Consider the following 15,451-nt stretch of genomic DNA (forward strand, 5'->3'; position numbering starts at 1 on the left):
GATTTTTTTTTTTTCTTTTTAAAACTGCTTTTGTTGTAGTCAGGAGAGGTGGAATGTTTTGAGTTTATACCAATAAAGGTATAGCTCCTGTTGAGATGGTTTGCTTTGGAAAATAAAGCGCCTGTGGACTTCTGGTGATGCAGGAGAATGTGTAAGTGCACACTTTGCTGATGTTCATGTATTTTGCAGGCAGCTGTAAGCTTGTATTTGCATGCCCTGAAAGAGTGAGCCCTGATGAAGGGCAGAATATGCAGGCATTGCTCATCTGTGTCTGCCAAGAGAGCTGTTAACCAAAACTGACTGAAAATGACAAGGCCCTGTATTACATCTCCAAGTTGCCTACAGACAACACATGGAGAAGCTTTGCAGTCATGGGACTGAAGACAGAAGAATTGCATGGCAACAATGGCGGATGCAGAAGTGTCAAATACTCTATTTTTTGAAGATCTTGAATTCCCCATCTCAATGGAGAGGGAATGTTACCATCTGGAGGTTTTTTACTGCCAAGAAGAATTGTTTCCTCTGTTTTTATATTTGTTTTGATTTTCTATGCCTTCAGGAGTAGTTTAATCAGCTCACCTTTCAATCCTGCATTTACAGACCTAGAGTTGGCAGCCATTCTTCATGTCTGGCCTACATCATATTCCTCACTCCATCTGTTCCATTCCAAGGTTTTGGCCTATTTATCATCTAATCACCTTTTAATTGTCTTCTAACCCATGTCCCCTCTACCATTTTGTTTCTGTTTGTTTTTATTTCTTCATTTCTTACATTTCTTTCTCACTTTGTCCTGTTCCGTCTCCCCAAGAATGGAAAGTTTAATGGTGTAAAAGCAGTAGTGCCTTATTCCACCTTTAGATGCTTTTCTGCTGGTGTAACCTTCACTTAAATTTTCTTTTTGGCATGTTTTTTTCCTGAAAACACAAATAATCATTGACCTGAGGAACTCCGTAAACAAATAGGGAATAAGAAGCTGCCAAGACATTACCTTATACTAGAATTTGAAAACCTCACTAGGCAGCTGTCTTATATCCCAGCATGTAGTACTTCAGCCTGATTGTTCAAAGTTATTTTACCACATGAATTGTAAAGGTAAGTACAGCCAATCAGCCCAACTGGTAGCTTTGTATGGTAAACAAATAGGGAATAAGAAGCCGCCGACACATTACCTTATACTAGAATTTGAAATCTTCACTAGGCAGCTCATATCCCAGCATGTAATACTTCAGCCCGATTGTTCAAAGTTATTTTACCACATGAATTGTAAAGGTAAGTACAGCCAATCAGCCCAACTGGTAGCTTTGTAAATGGTAAGATGAAATAGGTGACTAAATTACAGATCTTGAGCTGAATGTAGGTTACTGCCACTTGAAATTCAGTGCTTGAACTGCAGCTATTTCCTGCAGCGAGCTGCAGCACTGCAGTGGTGTGAATACACATAATTTCTGTCAGTGGGATGTTGAGGGTAGCAGAGGCTTTGTAGGCCAGTGCTGGTGGGGTGTCCAGCTGCCTTTGACTGTTCCTTGGCTTTCTGTGGGACAGGGAGGCAGCAGCTACTTGCTTAGATTTGGGTTCCCTCATGCTAGGGCAACACTGACTCAGCTGTGGCTAACTTCTCAGCCTCCTGGCTTTGCTGGAGTCACTTAAGGAGACCCATTCGTGAAGAAGAATCTGTTTGTTTCCTGGAGTAAACAAGAGGATTAGGTGACTTGCTTTTGGTTATTATTATTTATGATGTTGAAAGTCAAGTATAATATTTCAGCACAGTAGTATTTTGGTTAGGAAAGAAGTATTTTTGTTTGAGAAATTATTCACACATTAGTTACATTTCACATTTTTCAGAAAGTGATCTACTGAAGTTAAAACAAACAGTCTTGGATATTTCCATGAATGATTATTTTCATAACTTGTGGCCCATGTTAGATATTGCTAGTGGTACAAATTAAATTAATGTAGAATGATTCACATAAGGAATATTTAATTAAATTCTGACTTGTGAAACTATCGTGTGAGAAAAAAAACATTGAAACTAGTGGAAAAATAAAGCTGTATGGATAAAATGTTCTACTTGGCGCACACTGTAAGTTTAAACATCAGGACAGTACATATTCAGCTTAGCTTTTAACACTTTAACATTAGATTTGAACATTCTAACATTTTTGTAAATTATTTCTTCTGTGTTTTGTACAGTGGAAATACCTTTTGAAGTGGGAAAAGTGTCTTTAACAATGATTTCTTCTTTCAGTTTTATGGTGTATTACCAAACCAGAGAAATGCAAATCTGTTTGGACCTAACTATCAATTGGTATGCCAGTGTGGACAATTGAATTGTATATTTTATATCTTCTGAATTAGTTAGAAGACTCAGCTGTGGTGACTAAGTGGGTCACTCCACTCATTAATTGAGGGGCAACTGTTTAATATTGTCCATTGTGCCACTTCACAGGCTGTCACTTTCCAAACTGCCTTCTGGCAATGCAGCTCCACAGGGAAGCCATCAGCCTTCTCCTATTGGAATGATATTCAAGAGACATGCACTTAATTTGGATAAAATGAATAAAAGCACAAAGAAAATTGTAAAGATGGGGATGAAATTTAAAGCAATTTATTATTATGCAAGATTATGGGACATCACTGCTAGCTGTTTCTTTTCTTGTAATATGCTCAATATTGAGAAAAACCCCAAAACCAGGTCTTGAACAAAATTAATCTTTAAAATAAATTACAAAATCTTAGCATTTTACTATTACGGCTTTACAGTTTTAATTTCAACTTTGTAGCAAATAAAGCCCTTGAGTGCCACTGCATAGCAGTAGAATCTGATTTTTTTAAACATCCAGAATATAAAGTTAAACCTTAATTTTGGTGTTAAAATCAATGCTTCAGGCCCAGTATAAAATATTAGCCCAGTTTTAATCAGGAATTGTAACAGTAAATGTATGAAAATATTATGTTCTTGTATATAAGTTTTGTATCTGAGTTGTTGTGTATACAGTTTTGTCTTTCTTGACACGTCTTATTAGAAATGCTTAATACAATAAAATCCTCAATTATCTGACTTATTTAAAACAGACCTATCCATGATTTTGGCAACCAGAGACCAGATTATGTTGGAACAGTTTATGCAGGGGCTGGATAACAGCTACACCTTATCAAGTATATAACAGTGGAAGGTCATTCAGCCCCATTGTACTCAACCCAGTGCCATTCTTTCCTCTGACATCAGAAGAACTGTTGAATTTAGTATTTGGTCAAACCCAGAGCATTAGAGAGCTTGCAAGCATCAGTGTAATGAGAGCCTTGCTCAGCTGAAGACATTACAGGCTTTACCAAGCATCTTTCATCCATTCAGGAATGTCATAGATTGCAGCTTATATGTAAATAGATCAAAGCATTTGCTAGTGGAACCTATTAAATCTCCTCTGGCTCCAGCGACACTGTAATCTCAGATGGGTGTGTTCTGCCAGGTGGGAGTGTGGGGAGAGTGATGTGGGCAACATAACCCATGCCTAAAAGAAAGAACATGAATTCACCGTGCAGTTTGAAACAGAGAACTGTGAAGAGCACAGTACATGAAATGGCCAAGCCATTAAATATATTGCTGGTTTTTTGTCAGGAAAAATAAATATGAAATATTGCTGTTTGGCAGGGTCATTCCTGCAAAGCTTCAAGGAGTCCACATTTCTCTAATTTTGAAGCTATCACAAAAGTCAATTGTAAGTTTCTTGGAGGAACTTATTTCTCTTATTTGAAAGAAGCATTTGAAAACATCATAGTTAATTGATGTCAGTTTCTCAATTGTGTCTTTGAGAAGAGATTGACAGTGAGAAATGCCTTATGCTTATTTTGAATTCAGGAATGCAGATGTGCTGTCAAATTAAGCATTAACACACATAGTGCTTATGTTATTCTTGGGTATTGTTTTGAATATATTAGGTGCGTAACCTTTGGAGTTGTTCACTCAGAACCAGCACATGGGTGATAGCTCAGTGGGGCTCTTACTGTAGCATGCTCTAGGTTTTTCTAAGATGTCTCCAAATAATTAAGAAACATGGCATACAACTAGTCTTATTAGCATATTTGAAGAGTGCTGTTAATGAATTAGCTGCAAAACCAAGAGGATATTAAAAAAAAATAAATTGGAACCATCAGACTTGATTCCCTGCCACCCTCACAATGTATTTTACTCTTGTTCACAATAGCATTTTTTTCCTGTGTGGCTGGGTGGTGAAATCAAGCTAGTGTCGTTCCTAGACTTTCACATCCAAGGCTGCATCCCAACATGCTTTTTCCTAAGAGGTGCCTCATGCACAAAGCAAGTTACAGAGAGAAGGGTTGAATCTCTTTGGCTTTATTGTTTGGAGGTGTTGCTCATTCCCTATCACATGAGTATAAACTGGAATTTCTATTGCCTTCCTCTCCTGGAAAAAATATATGGACTCCAGTGAAGACTTTTCTGCAGAATTGCTGTTCTAAAAGGTAATGAAGAGTGATTCATTAGACTGCTAATGACCAGTCACGAGTAGTTTAGCCCTTGTCAGTGACTGACTATGAAATTATATGGGCAAATAGTCAAGGAAGACACTCTGCAGTAGTTGTGGTTGGTTCTTGGAATTATGTTATTTTTGGTCTGTGTTCTGCTGACTAACATTAAGTCTTCAGTATATTTGACTTTTATGCATTTGACTTTGACACAAAGGAGTCTGGGAGCCCTGCACATCACACTTCAGCAGGAAACAGAATTCTTGGAGCTCAAGTGCAGACTGCAGGTACCAGTGGCAGCCTAGATCTGCAGCCTTTTAGCTTCATCCACTTGGAATGCAAGAGGGCAATCAAATGAGAACATGTCTGTAATACATCTGAGAGAGCTGTTGTAGGATGAGATACGTAAATGTTTCTTTCAATGCTCCTGCTGAGTTCCTAACTAGTTGAAGATGGAGGAGAGTACATAGTTGCCAGAGCAAACCCAGAATTAGGTCACCTTCCTTCCTCTCTGTGCATGCACCTGTCTGTTGCCACTTCATGTTACTTCAGCCTTGCTACCCTCACTGTTACTAGTGCAGAGCTTGTGGAGGTTCAGTGGAAGTGCCCAGGTGACTTCCTGTCCTGCTCTAATGGGCTGTACATGGGAGAGGTGACCCCTGGTAAATGTGACCTCCACAAAGTGGTGGGAAATACTAGAAAGTGGCCCTTCCACAAAAGGATTTCTTCCTGCTAACTGAAACAAATGAAAGGCTGTCAGTGGATGGTTTTTTGTGGAATATGAATTTCAGATTGAGTATTCTTTAACAGTGTTTTGCTAGATGAGCCATTAGGACCATATGTATTTGAATGCCATGAGCGGTGCTCAAAAGGGAAAAGCAGTGTATTCTCCACAGAAATGCTTACTAGACATCCATGGAGGAGTGTAGAGAGGAAGCTATGCATATTCCTCTAGCAAAAATTTGTTGCTAGAAACTGGTCAGTCTGTGAAGAATTCAGTATTATTAAACACACCTTTGATTGACCTTTCAAAAGAGAGAAACATGTCTTGCATGGTCACTTTTTTTGGGCTACAAGTTTCCTATCTTTAGCAGGTCTTTAGTACTGGATTCTGCTCTAATGTGTTTAAAATTATTAGGGTATTCCTTATGGAATTCTTAAAACATACTTCAGTGACCAGTTGTTGCCAATGTGTTTTTGTTGTGGCTGTTGGCTATTCCTACACCTAACAGATGGCACTCGTGTACATTGACAAGCTGTGGGATAGCTGAGCATTACTAATAAAACCTATCACATGTTAAACTTGACCTGACATTAATCAAGTTTTGAATGCTACAAATGATTCATGGATAATAATTAGTCTCTTGATCATATTAGTGAACATCAGTCTCACAATGCTGCCATTATCAGCTTTCATTCTTATAGGGAACAAATCTATTGCCATAATTAGGTGTTTTTCATGTCTTTTGAGCCAAAATGTTCTGTATGATTAACTTGGTAAAGAGGTTATTTTTAGTCTTTCAGTATGATTGATTTCAGAGCTTCTAGTAAATTAACAAACTGAAAGGCTTTCCATAAAATAATGTTTTATAAAAGTATATATTTTTAAATTTTATCAACTGAAAAAATTCCCATGCGTCTTTACAGTCATCTGGTATATTTTTCATCACCATATGATTCAGCTGTTGCCAGAGATTACACAGTTCAAAATAGTGGTGATTTTGTTAAACAGGTGGACCTTGGGTGTTTACTCTTTTTGTTTAGTTACGGGGTTACTGGTTGATATCAAGTGCTTTCAATATGTACGTGTTCATACAGACATAATATTGTTTGCAGCTTTTCTCTGTTTTTGTCTAGAATTAGCATCTTGAGTTGGATGGCTGTGTGAAAGCTAGGATTTGAGTTTTGAGCATGAATTTTTTAAAGGATTTTCATACAGTTTTACAGCCCAAAAGCATGAAATTTCTTTTTAAGTAATGAGCAAGTGAGAAGTTTATACTTTGTGTTCCTTATGCAGTTAGGGCAAAGTAGATAATTTCACTGGTTTACTAAAAATGTAGCAGCTATCTTCAATATGTGTTGGTTCCTAATTAGCATAAGAAACTTCTTTAAGCAATTACTTCTTACAGAGCTCAGTTTTTAATTTATTTTCTACAGTTTTTGATCCTACTTTTCCTTTATGCATATTTTAGATCATTGACATGGGCCAGGAAATATGCGTTACTTCATGATTTTTTCTTAGCATATTAGCTTAAGAATATTTAGTATAAGCTGTGGTTTTCTCACTGTACCCTCAGTTATTATGATGCATTTTCTTTCTTCCCTTTTATTGCTGGTAAGATAAATATAGCTAAATACAATTACTAATGAAGGAGGATGCATTACAGAATTGGACGTTACCCTGATGCAGATACACAGATGCAGAACTGTTGCTGTTCTTACCCCATTTATTTGATGTAAGGTAGCATATCATATTTTGATTAGGAAATGAGACTGATGCAGGGGAAACCAGGTCATGTTAAATTATTGAAAGTCTGCTTTTCAACATTTTTATAGGTCATTTGGAGGAAAACTTGAAATTATATAAATGAGACATCACTTGTGTTTTGAGAGGGAAACGAATGTTAACAATGAAGCAGAAATCTTTACTTTATGACCGTGTGTTAAGTCACACTCCTGAGACCATGGGCTGTGATTTCAGGATCTTCAGAGTTACTTGGAAGGAGCCACTTGGAGGCAAGCAGCCAGTTGTAATAAGCCATTGGCTGGTCAAATACTTTGGCAAGTGCTCAAGTATGCAGAGATCTCCTTGAAAAGAGACTCCTGTGACAGAGAACAGGGAGTGCATTTTTTCTTGCTGCTGTGGCTCTTTTGGAATATTCTGTTTAGTTTAAATGGCATGGTTTCATTTGATGAAAAAATGGTATCTGTGGGGTATCTTTTGAGGACACATTGAAATATCTGAAAAGTTACATTTGCTTCCTTGTGAAATGTTTGAAATGTGAACTTTGTTTCTAAAAAAAAAACAAACCAAAAACTCTAAGAGATGTCTTCATCAGAGTCTAAAAAGAGGAGCAAGGAAGAAAAGTTGAAGGAAGAAAAAAAATTGCTGAGAAATAGGAATTAATTTTTTAATTGCACAGGCAGTACTTTGTTGGACAGCTTAATGAAGATTGTGGTTCTCCATCACAGCATGCTGTAATTGAGATTGCAGAGCTTTCTAAATAAATTACTTGGCACTTGAGCATATCACTTGAAGAGGAACTTAAATATGCGTGAGAGGAGAAGGTTTCATCCTCATAGCTGTCTGAAAGTGAGTCTGAAATGGTGATGCAGATTGTGTCTGGTTTGGAGCAGGGAGAGTAGGAAGCAATGGAACTGCCAGAGATGTGGCTTTGATCCTCTCCCATCTACCCCCAGATTGTTAATTTACACTAGGTTGGTTTAGATCAGCTGTTTTACTTGCAATGCAATGTTAGATGAGTTGTTGGTATCCTGAATGGGAAAAAGATAAAAGTCTGCATGGATTGAGTTTCATGTGTTTGTTTTTGGTGGGTTTTTTTGTTTTTTTTTTTTTTTTTTCCCCTGTTTTAAATCTATAGTTCAGAAGGTGTGTGCTCCCTTTAATTCCCAAAACCATAAATTCCCCAGAGTGACTAAAGTTTGTTTTGAAGTTTTACCATGAATTTGTAGTAATACAGTCAGTGAAACAAAGTCAAAACTTCTGTGAACACTTTGGGTTGGGCTCTATTTCTGTTAAAATGTGAACTAGTCAACTTCTATTTGTGGAAAGTTTGAGAGTCTGGGTTTAATTTTTAAATAGTATATGAAAGTTTTCTTCCCTATGACGTAGTTACATACATGCTATTTGATGATTTTTTGCTTTGAGACTGAAAGCAGCTGTTCCATTCTTGATACCTTCTCTGCTTTTAGACACACGTGATGCTGCAGGACAGGGGAAACTGGAAAGATCCTGGTGAGGAGGAAGGAGCTACAGCTGTAGCTTAGAGGACCACTTCCCTGACTTGACATTAAGCTGCATTTGATCATATTTTGAAGCATTGCACAGCAGCCTGTGTATCATCTGAAAGGAAGCTTATACCCCACCAAGTGCATGCTTAGTTCTTTTCCAGGAGGCCTCCTTTTCAAAATATACTGTTGGCAAGCTGGAGTTTAGAATGTTAGTAGCTTGGATGATAGCTCCATCATTGCCTGATACAGACTGATGTATTTTTGGGAAATGTGATAGTTGGCATGAATCTGAGCCAGGCTATTTTTGCATTATTTTAACTGATCTTAGCATAAAAATCATTCTGTGGGATTTCTGATGTCATTCAAAAACAGGATTTATGAAGATTTATGTAGTAGGTTGTCTACAGAGATGTATGAGCTCATGTTTATAAAACTCGACAGTTGTCAGGATGTGAGAATTTCTTTGAGGCTGATGGTGAGGGCTGTCATCCTTGGAGAAAGGGATGGTCCTTTAAGTTGGACTGAAACCTAAACTGGTGAAGATGCTGGCTCTGTGAATTTAGGAATTACAGTAGGCCCATGTATGAAGGTGTTTTATGTTCTGGCTGACTGGCAATTCAATTAATAGTTTGTTTGTAACTAATGCTTTGGAGTGAAGTATGTTCCCTGTTACAGCTCTCTGTAGAGTGAGCAGGTCCAGATGATCAGTAGTGGAAGGTGGATCTGGAAAACTCCATAGGGACTGCAGGCACAATTGCTCTGTCTTGACTTGAAGTGAAGCGTATAATAGTTCTGAAATTGAAAAAGCAAGGAAAAGGGACATGTATTTGTCTTGTATTATAACGTTGAAAGGGATTTTTTCTGTATCCTTAAGTATTTCAGGAGGATAGCCAGCAGTGTCAGCTTTGAATCAGAAATATAGACAAAATGGTTAGCAGTATTTTCGTATTCAGACACAGGAGATCAATAATTGTGATGTGTGTGCAAGGACCGTAGTAAAATTATTTTGTGGAAACTCAGTGTGACTTTTCAGAGTCATCATTATGTTTTAGAATCCTCATAACTCACATTATGTTGTGTTTGCATGAGATTTTTTTCTTTTTGGTAAGGGGAAGGAAAAGGCACAGTAGTACCTGCTGGGCTTATTTATTTTATGAATAGTGTAATATCTGTGAACTTACAGAATTATGTGTCTTGGCTCAGAAATACCAAAACACTAATGAAAACCTACTAGCATTGTATTGAATCTGTGTGCACCAAAATTTTCTCCCCTTCCTGCTGAAGGAGCAAAGTGATTTCTTTGTTAGCATAAGTACAGAGAGATCTCTAAAGCGTGAATTTTCAATTATCCACAGAAGAACTGCTGACTGGTTCAGTGTTTTAACAAAAGCAGCTTCAGCAAGTTATTAGTGCTCTTTTGCTGCTCTTCTTCTCAGTGGTTAAGGAGCAGGGAGAAATCCTGTTACTCATCATACAGCTCCACTCAATCCATGCAATTATACTGTTCTTTTGCTTAGAGAAGTGTTATTAGATGTAGGGATAATTTTAAATTTAGTTGAAAACTATGAAAGGAAAAGTTTAAAATAATAAACTGTAATATGAGTATATGGCTTATTGCAGTGCTCACAGGGAAGAAGGAAGCTGAAAGGAGTGAACAGAGGGGATCTCAGGTGGCAATAGATGCCATGAGGCAACATGGAATTGGATTCCAGAAGAGCTGGTTCACATGCATCATTTACCCATCTTTTATAAAATGTCATTGAGATGCATTGCACTTTATCCGATCCATGGCAGTCATCCCAGTCAAGCAGGTGTGCCATTTATCATGGCGCCGATTAAAAAAGACCATTCTGTTCAAGTTAATTAGAAATTTGAACATGTGGAATGTTGAACAACGTTTTTTAAAAGATGAACCATGATATTTGCATTTGAAGTTCATAAACTGAAAAAATGTAACTTTTTTAGAGTAAAAAATACTTGCGTGTATGTCAGACATTGCTTTTCTGCTCATTTCCGTGTCATTCCAAACCTTCTGCAATATTCAATGTCTGTGTATTCTGCTGTTCACAGACAACTTTTACATAGTTTAATTCTCAAGAAAAATTTAATGGGAATAATGCCAGGGAAAATGTACATTGCTTCCTTCATTCCCTCCCCCAGTTGCTAATCCTTTTTAGTCAAAATTCCTTTCTAGAGAGAGTGTTATCATTCAAATACATGTAATTGATCTAATGAGAATGAAAGCAGAATAACTAGGAGCACAAAGAAATGTAGTTATCTGTTGAGACTTGCTCTGGATTTAAAATCCTTTTGTCTTTGATATCTAATTGACACTTGGGAGGAGCTGTCTTAGTGAAAACACTGTGGACCTCCAAACAGAACGTTTGACTCTGAAACTGGGTGGGAGCTTGATGGGACAGATTTCTTTACATTTTGTAATTCTGGCTAAGTAATGAATGAAAAGTATCAGAATGTATTTCTAAAATGGAAAAAAAAAAATTTATATTTTCCTCTCAATTTATCAAGTTGTAATAGTACTTGAATGTAGTTTTCTAAAACTTCATGTTCACCAGAGTGGAGAGCGTTGCAGGCTAAACAGCATGATAATTATTTTCTGCTTTTGCACGTACTCCAACTTTGAAGATTGTTTCTATATTCTTAAGTTTTCTTTTGGGATGGAATACATAATTCAGTTCTGTAAGCTCCAACACAGAAATAACTGTCTTCTCAAATTGTACTTTCCTTAACAACTTCAAAAACAGAGGCAGACACAGAGGTGATTGATTCCTCTCTTTGCCAGTTTGGTTAATGCCTTTTGGTAAGTTAGTCAGAAGTTTATAAAAAGTAGTCTTAACTAGTTTGAAGTTTCTGTTTTGTTTTTGTTTGCTTGGTTTTTTGTTTGTTTGTTTTTAAAATATTGTTATTCCTTAATATTAACATTATTCAGTGAGAGGTTTTTTTGGTCCCTGAGTTTAATGAAACCAGTCTTGTGCATTTTTGTAAGTTTGAAGCATACTCTTATTACAGATGACTGGCCAGTCAGTTTTGGAACTGCTAAGTAACTTGCAAGTGATCTGTGGAAGACTTAATTTATGTAGAAATTAAAAAAACCCCACTATTTTAAAAACTTTTTGACATGTGTTTAAATATTTTTCCATGCATTCATTGGTCCAGTAAAAACAAATACTAACAATAGATTTATGAAAGAATTTGGGATTATTTTGTTGTTATTTTGTGTAGTCATATGGTAGCAGATGCATTACATTGTGAACTTCAGCTGTAAATTTCAAGATAGCAACAGGTTATAACAGCAATGTGCAGCTTCAAGTTTCAATTATGGGTTTTCTCTTCTGAGCAATTTTGTTTCCTTGGATAGTTTCTTACTCAGAATTAAATACTCTTAAAATACTTTTCTACTTCAGAGTACTCTCTTTGTGTGTTTTTTTCCAGTTAAATTGTATCTAAAAATTGAATAGTCAAAGCTTTCTTTGTTGTTGGAGATGTAGGCACAAATATAGACTAATGACTAGGTAAGAGAAAAAGCTAGCTTTTTATAGCAAAATGATCAGTCATTCTGTGCAAACTGTTACAGGTTTAAGTAAAATATATAGAATCATTATTGTTCAAAGTATTTGACCAACAGACTTTTGATCTACAAAACATAAAATTGCATTGCTTTTACTTGTGCAGCCTTAATAGGATACAAATGTTATTTCTCAGCTGCTTTTGTACTTCATTGACATCATTAGAATAATTTAGTAATAATTTGGTCAGCAGGTTAGTAAGTTGAGCTCTAGAAAGGACATAGTACAAAATTAGCAGATCAGGCCAAAATGATGCGAAACTGACTGTGATTTACTGATTCTGTATTTGCAATGTTTTATCAACTTTTGGTTACTTTTATGCCAAAGTTTTTTCAAATCTTACTAAAAGTATCTACAACTTCAGGACAGATTCTTCATCTCAACAGTAAAACAAATTGAAATTAATAAAGAGATATTTTGGTAATTCTCCTAATGTTTGCTATTACTTGTCAGTTGTCGTTCTCCTTGATAATTTGCTTTTCCTTAGGCAAGTCAGAATTTAATATGGAAGTATATAATCAATTCTCATAACTGTTGACTGTCTGGTTTCAGTAGTTTGTTTAATTAGGTGGTTTTTCTCTGGTAAATTCATCTAGATGGATATATTTACCTCCATACATAATTCACAGGCTTTGAAAGCATTAAATAGAATATTAAATATTTGTATTCAAGATACAAATTAATTCAAAGAGTTGGTTTTACAGACATGTAGCTGTGTTACTGGTTTATGCCCTAGTTAAGGAGTCTGTCAAACATGAATTTCAAATGATGCCCTGAAGTATTTTTCAGGAAATAAGTTCAGTCTGAAGTTCTACTTGTGTGTTAAAATGGAAAATGGATTTTTTCATTTGCCCACATATGGCTGTAGTGTCCTGTATTAGAATTGATATTTCTTAGTTTTCTAGTCTATAGAACCATCTTTGTTTCTAAGTATTTCTTTTTGGACAAAGGATTTTCTGGCCTTGAGTATTCTTTGTGGAAACTGCTACTTTGTTGACGTTGGCATATCCCAAGCTCTAATATTAAACCATAAATAAGCTGTTTACTGGCAAACCATTGCAGTAGTAGCATATAATCCACTACTACTCACTTTGATGTGCCTTTCTCTATGGAAAAAGATTTTCTTTCTTTTTTGTTCTACAGCTCCTGGAAGGAAACTTTGCCAGAGAAGTTAGCCATGAAGTGGATGGACTGATATTTCAGCCTACAGGAGTAAGTAGCATAAAGAATGGATCTTTTCTGGCTTTAGTTCCAGATAAATTTCTCGCTCTCCCTCCCCACTCATCCATCTACTAACTAGCTAATCTTTGTTTTGATCAGGATTACTTTGCAGTGTTGTTTCTGACTAGTTGCTATCTCATTTGTAGTATGTGTGATTTCTTACTAATCAATGGTGGTAGTCTTCAGGAATCATCTCATGCTTTTTTAGAGTGTGTACTGTGCATATGTGTTGTTAAATAATGAAGGATTTTCTATGACTGCTTGCATTCCTTGAATCTTTCAACCACTGATTTGAGCTCTCATGTTATTTTGTTTTTTCAAGGATGTTCACACATTAAAATTTTATTAAAATTTGTGACTCACGTTGTTTTAGTGCACATGAAGCATGATGAATTCTTGAGCCATGTCTGCCAGTGTAAAGGCATATGAGTGGCCTGGGGAGAAGTTACCAGCAGTACTGCAGACAACCAGAAAAAATAATGCAAGTGGTTCTCAAGCTAGCATGGCCTCATCCATTCTATTACTCCTCCTGTTGCATCAGATACAGTGGATATACTGCAGTGTGTACTGTATATTGGCATGGATCATGGCTGTGGCATCATCCTTCTTGACTTTTTTCTTAGTTTGTAAATCATAGGATGGTTCAAATTGGAAGGGACTGTTGAGATCATCTAATTCCAGTCAGGGGTAGGGACACCTTTTACCCCATTCAGCTTGGCCTGGAACACTTCCAGGGATGAGCATCCACAGCTTCTATGAACTGTTTCAGTGCCTGACCACCCTCATAATAAAAAATTTCTACCAAATATCTAATCTAAACCTATTCTCTTTCAATTTGAAGCCATTCTCTCTTATCCTGTCAATACATACCCTTGTCAAAAGTCCCTCTCCATCTGTTTCTGTAGGCCCATCTTAGACGTTGGAAGGCTGCTCTAAGGTCTCCCTGGAGCCTTCTCTTCTGCAGATTAAACATCCCCAACTCCATCAGCCTGTCTTTGTAGGAGAGGTGCTCCAGCCCTGAGATCATCTCAGTGGCCCTTCTCTGGGCCTGTTCTAATAGGTCCATGTCTTTCTTATGCTGGGGCTCACAGAGCTGGACACAGCACACCAGGTGGGGTCTCATGAGAGCAGAGGGGCAGAATCACCTCCCTTGCCCTGCTGCCCTTGCCTCCTGTGCTGCAGTCCAGGGTGTGATTGGCCTTCTAGGCTGCAAGTGCACACTGCCAGCTTCTCTTGAACTTTTTGTCCACAAACACCCTAAATCTTTCTCCCCAGGGAGAAAGTCTTGACCCATTCTCCACCCAGTTTGTGTTTGTGCTTGAGATTGCCCTGACCCAGGTGCAGGACCTTGCATTTGGCCTTGTTGAACTTGGATGTTTGCAGAAGCCCACGTCAAGCCTGTCAGGGTCCTTGTGGATGGCATCCCTTCCCTCCAGTGTGTTGACTGAATCAAGCAAGGAGTTGTTTTCAATTAACTCAAATTTGATGGATATTTGTACCATTCCAGTTATTCGTGGAAAGTACATGTATGTACTTTTCCAGTTGAAACATATTTTTCCTGGTCTTCCTCCCTTCCTATACTTCAGATCTTAGCAAGGGGTGATGACACTCCCATCTGGAAATAAGATAAACCTCTCTGTTTCAAGTTCTACATCAGCTAACTAAGCAATTAGGCCATTTACTTAATTTTTTTCTTTTTTTTTTTTTTTTAGTACATAGCTGTTTCCAATTTAAAGCAGAACTACTAGGGTAAAGAGAGTTCACACTTTCATAAGAAATCCTGATGATATATCTTAGAATACAGTTAGAATCTAAAGCAATTGTAAAAGTTTCTCAGAAGCACTTCCCTGAAAATTGGAGGTTAAGTTAAGCAGAGTTACTGCAGCTAAATTTGAAATTACCTTTTCTAGTTGAAATGAACTTGGTGAACAATGTATCTCTTAGTCACTGTTACAGGAAATCAATATCTGACGTGTTTTGTTTCTAGAACTTGTGTTTTCTGACTTAGCACACTAAAAAATTTATAACCCAAGTAAACCAATTTTCTTTTGTAAAGGCTTATAAAGGTTATTCATCTTTAATGTATTTATTTAATTTAATGTTCAAATTTTAATATTGTTTCTGAGTTTATGGAATGTAAGTTTGTTGCTTCTGTTATTAAGCTGATTTTCCTGGATGAAGCAGTATGCAGT

At 36.9% G+C, this 15,451-nt stretch overlaps 1 protein-coding gene across 2 annotated transcripts in view; it reads left to right on the forward strand.

The window, feature by feature from the left end:
* Window positions 1-15,451, forward strand: part of RNGTT (RNA guanylyltransferase and 5'-phosphatase) — a 171,378-nt gene that overhangs the window by 68,179 nt on the left and 87,748 nt on the right. For both annotated transcript variants that reach the window (XM_039729316.1, XM_039729324.1), the window contains one exon: window positions 13,182-13,250. In XM_039729316.1, the coding sequence (XP_039585250.1) occupies window positions 13,182-13,250 (69 nt within the window). The remainder of the gene's footprint in view (window positions 1-13,181; window positions 13,251-15,451) is intronic.

The sequence above is a fragment of the Passer montanus genome, unplaced genomic scaffold, assembly GCF_014805655.1.
Source record: "Passer montanus isolate IOZ18808 unplaced genomic scaffold, ASM1480565v1 scaffold11, whole genome shotgun sequence".
Lineage (NCBI taxonomy): Eukaryota > Metazoa > Chordata > Aves > Passeriformes > Passeridae > Passer > Passer montanus.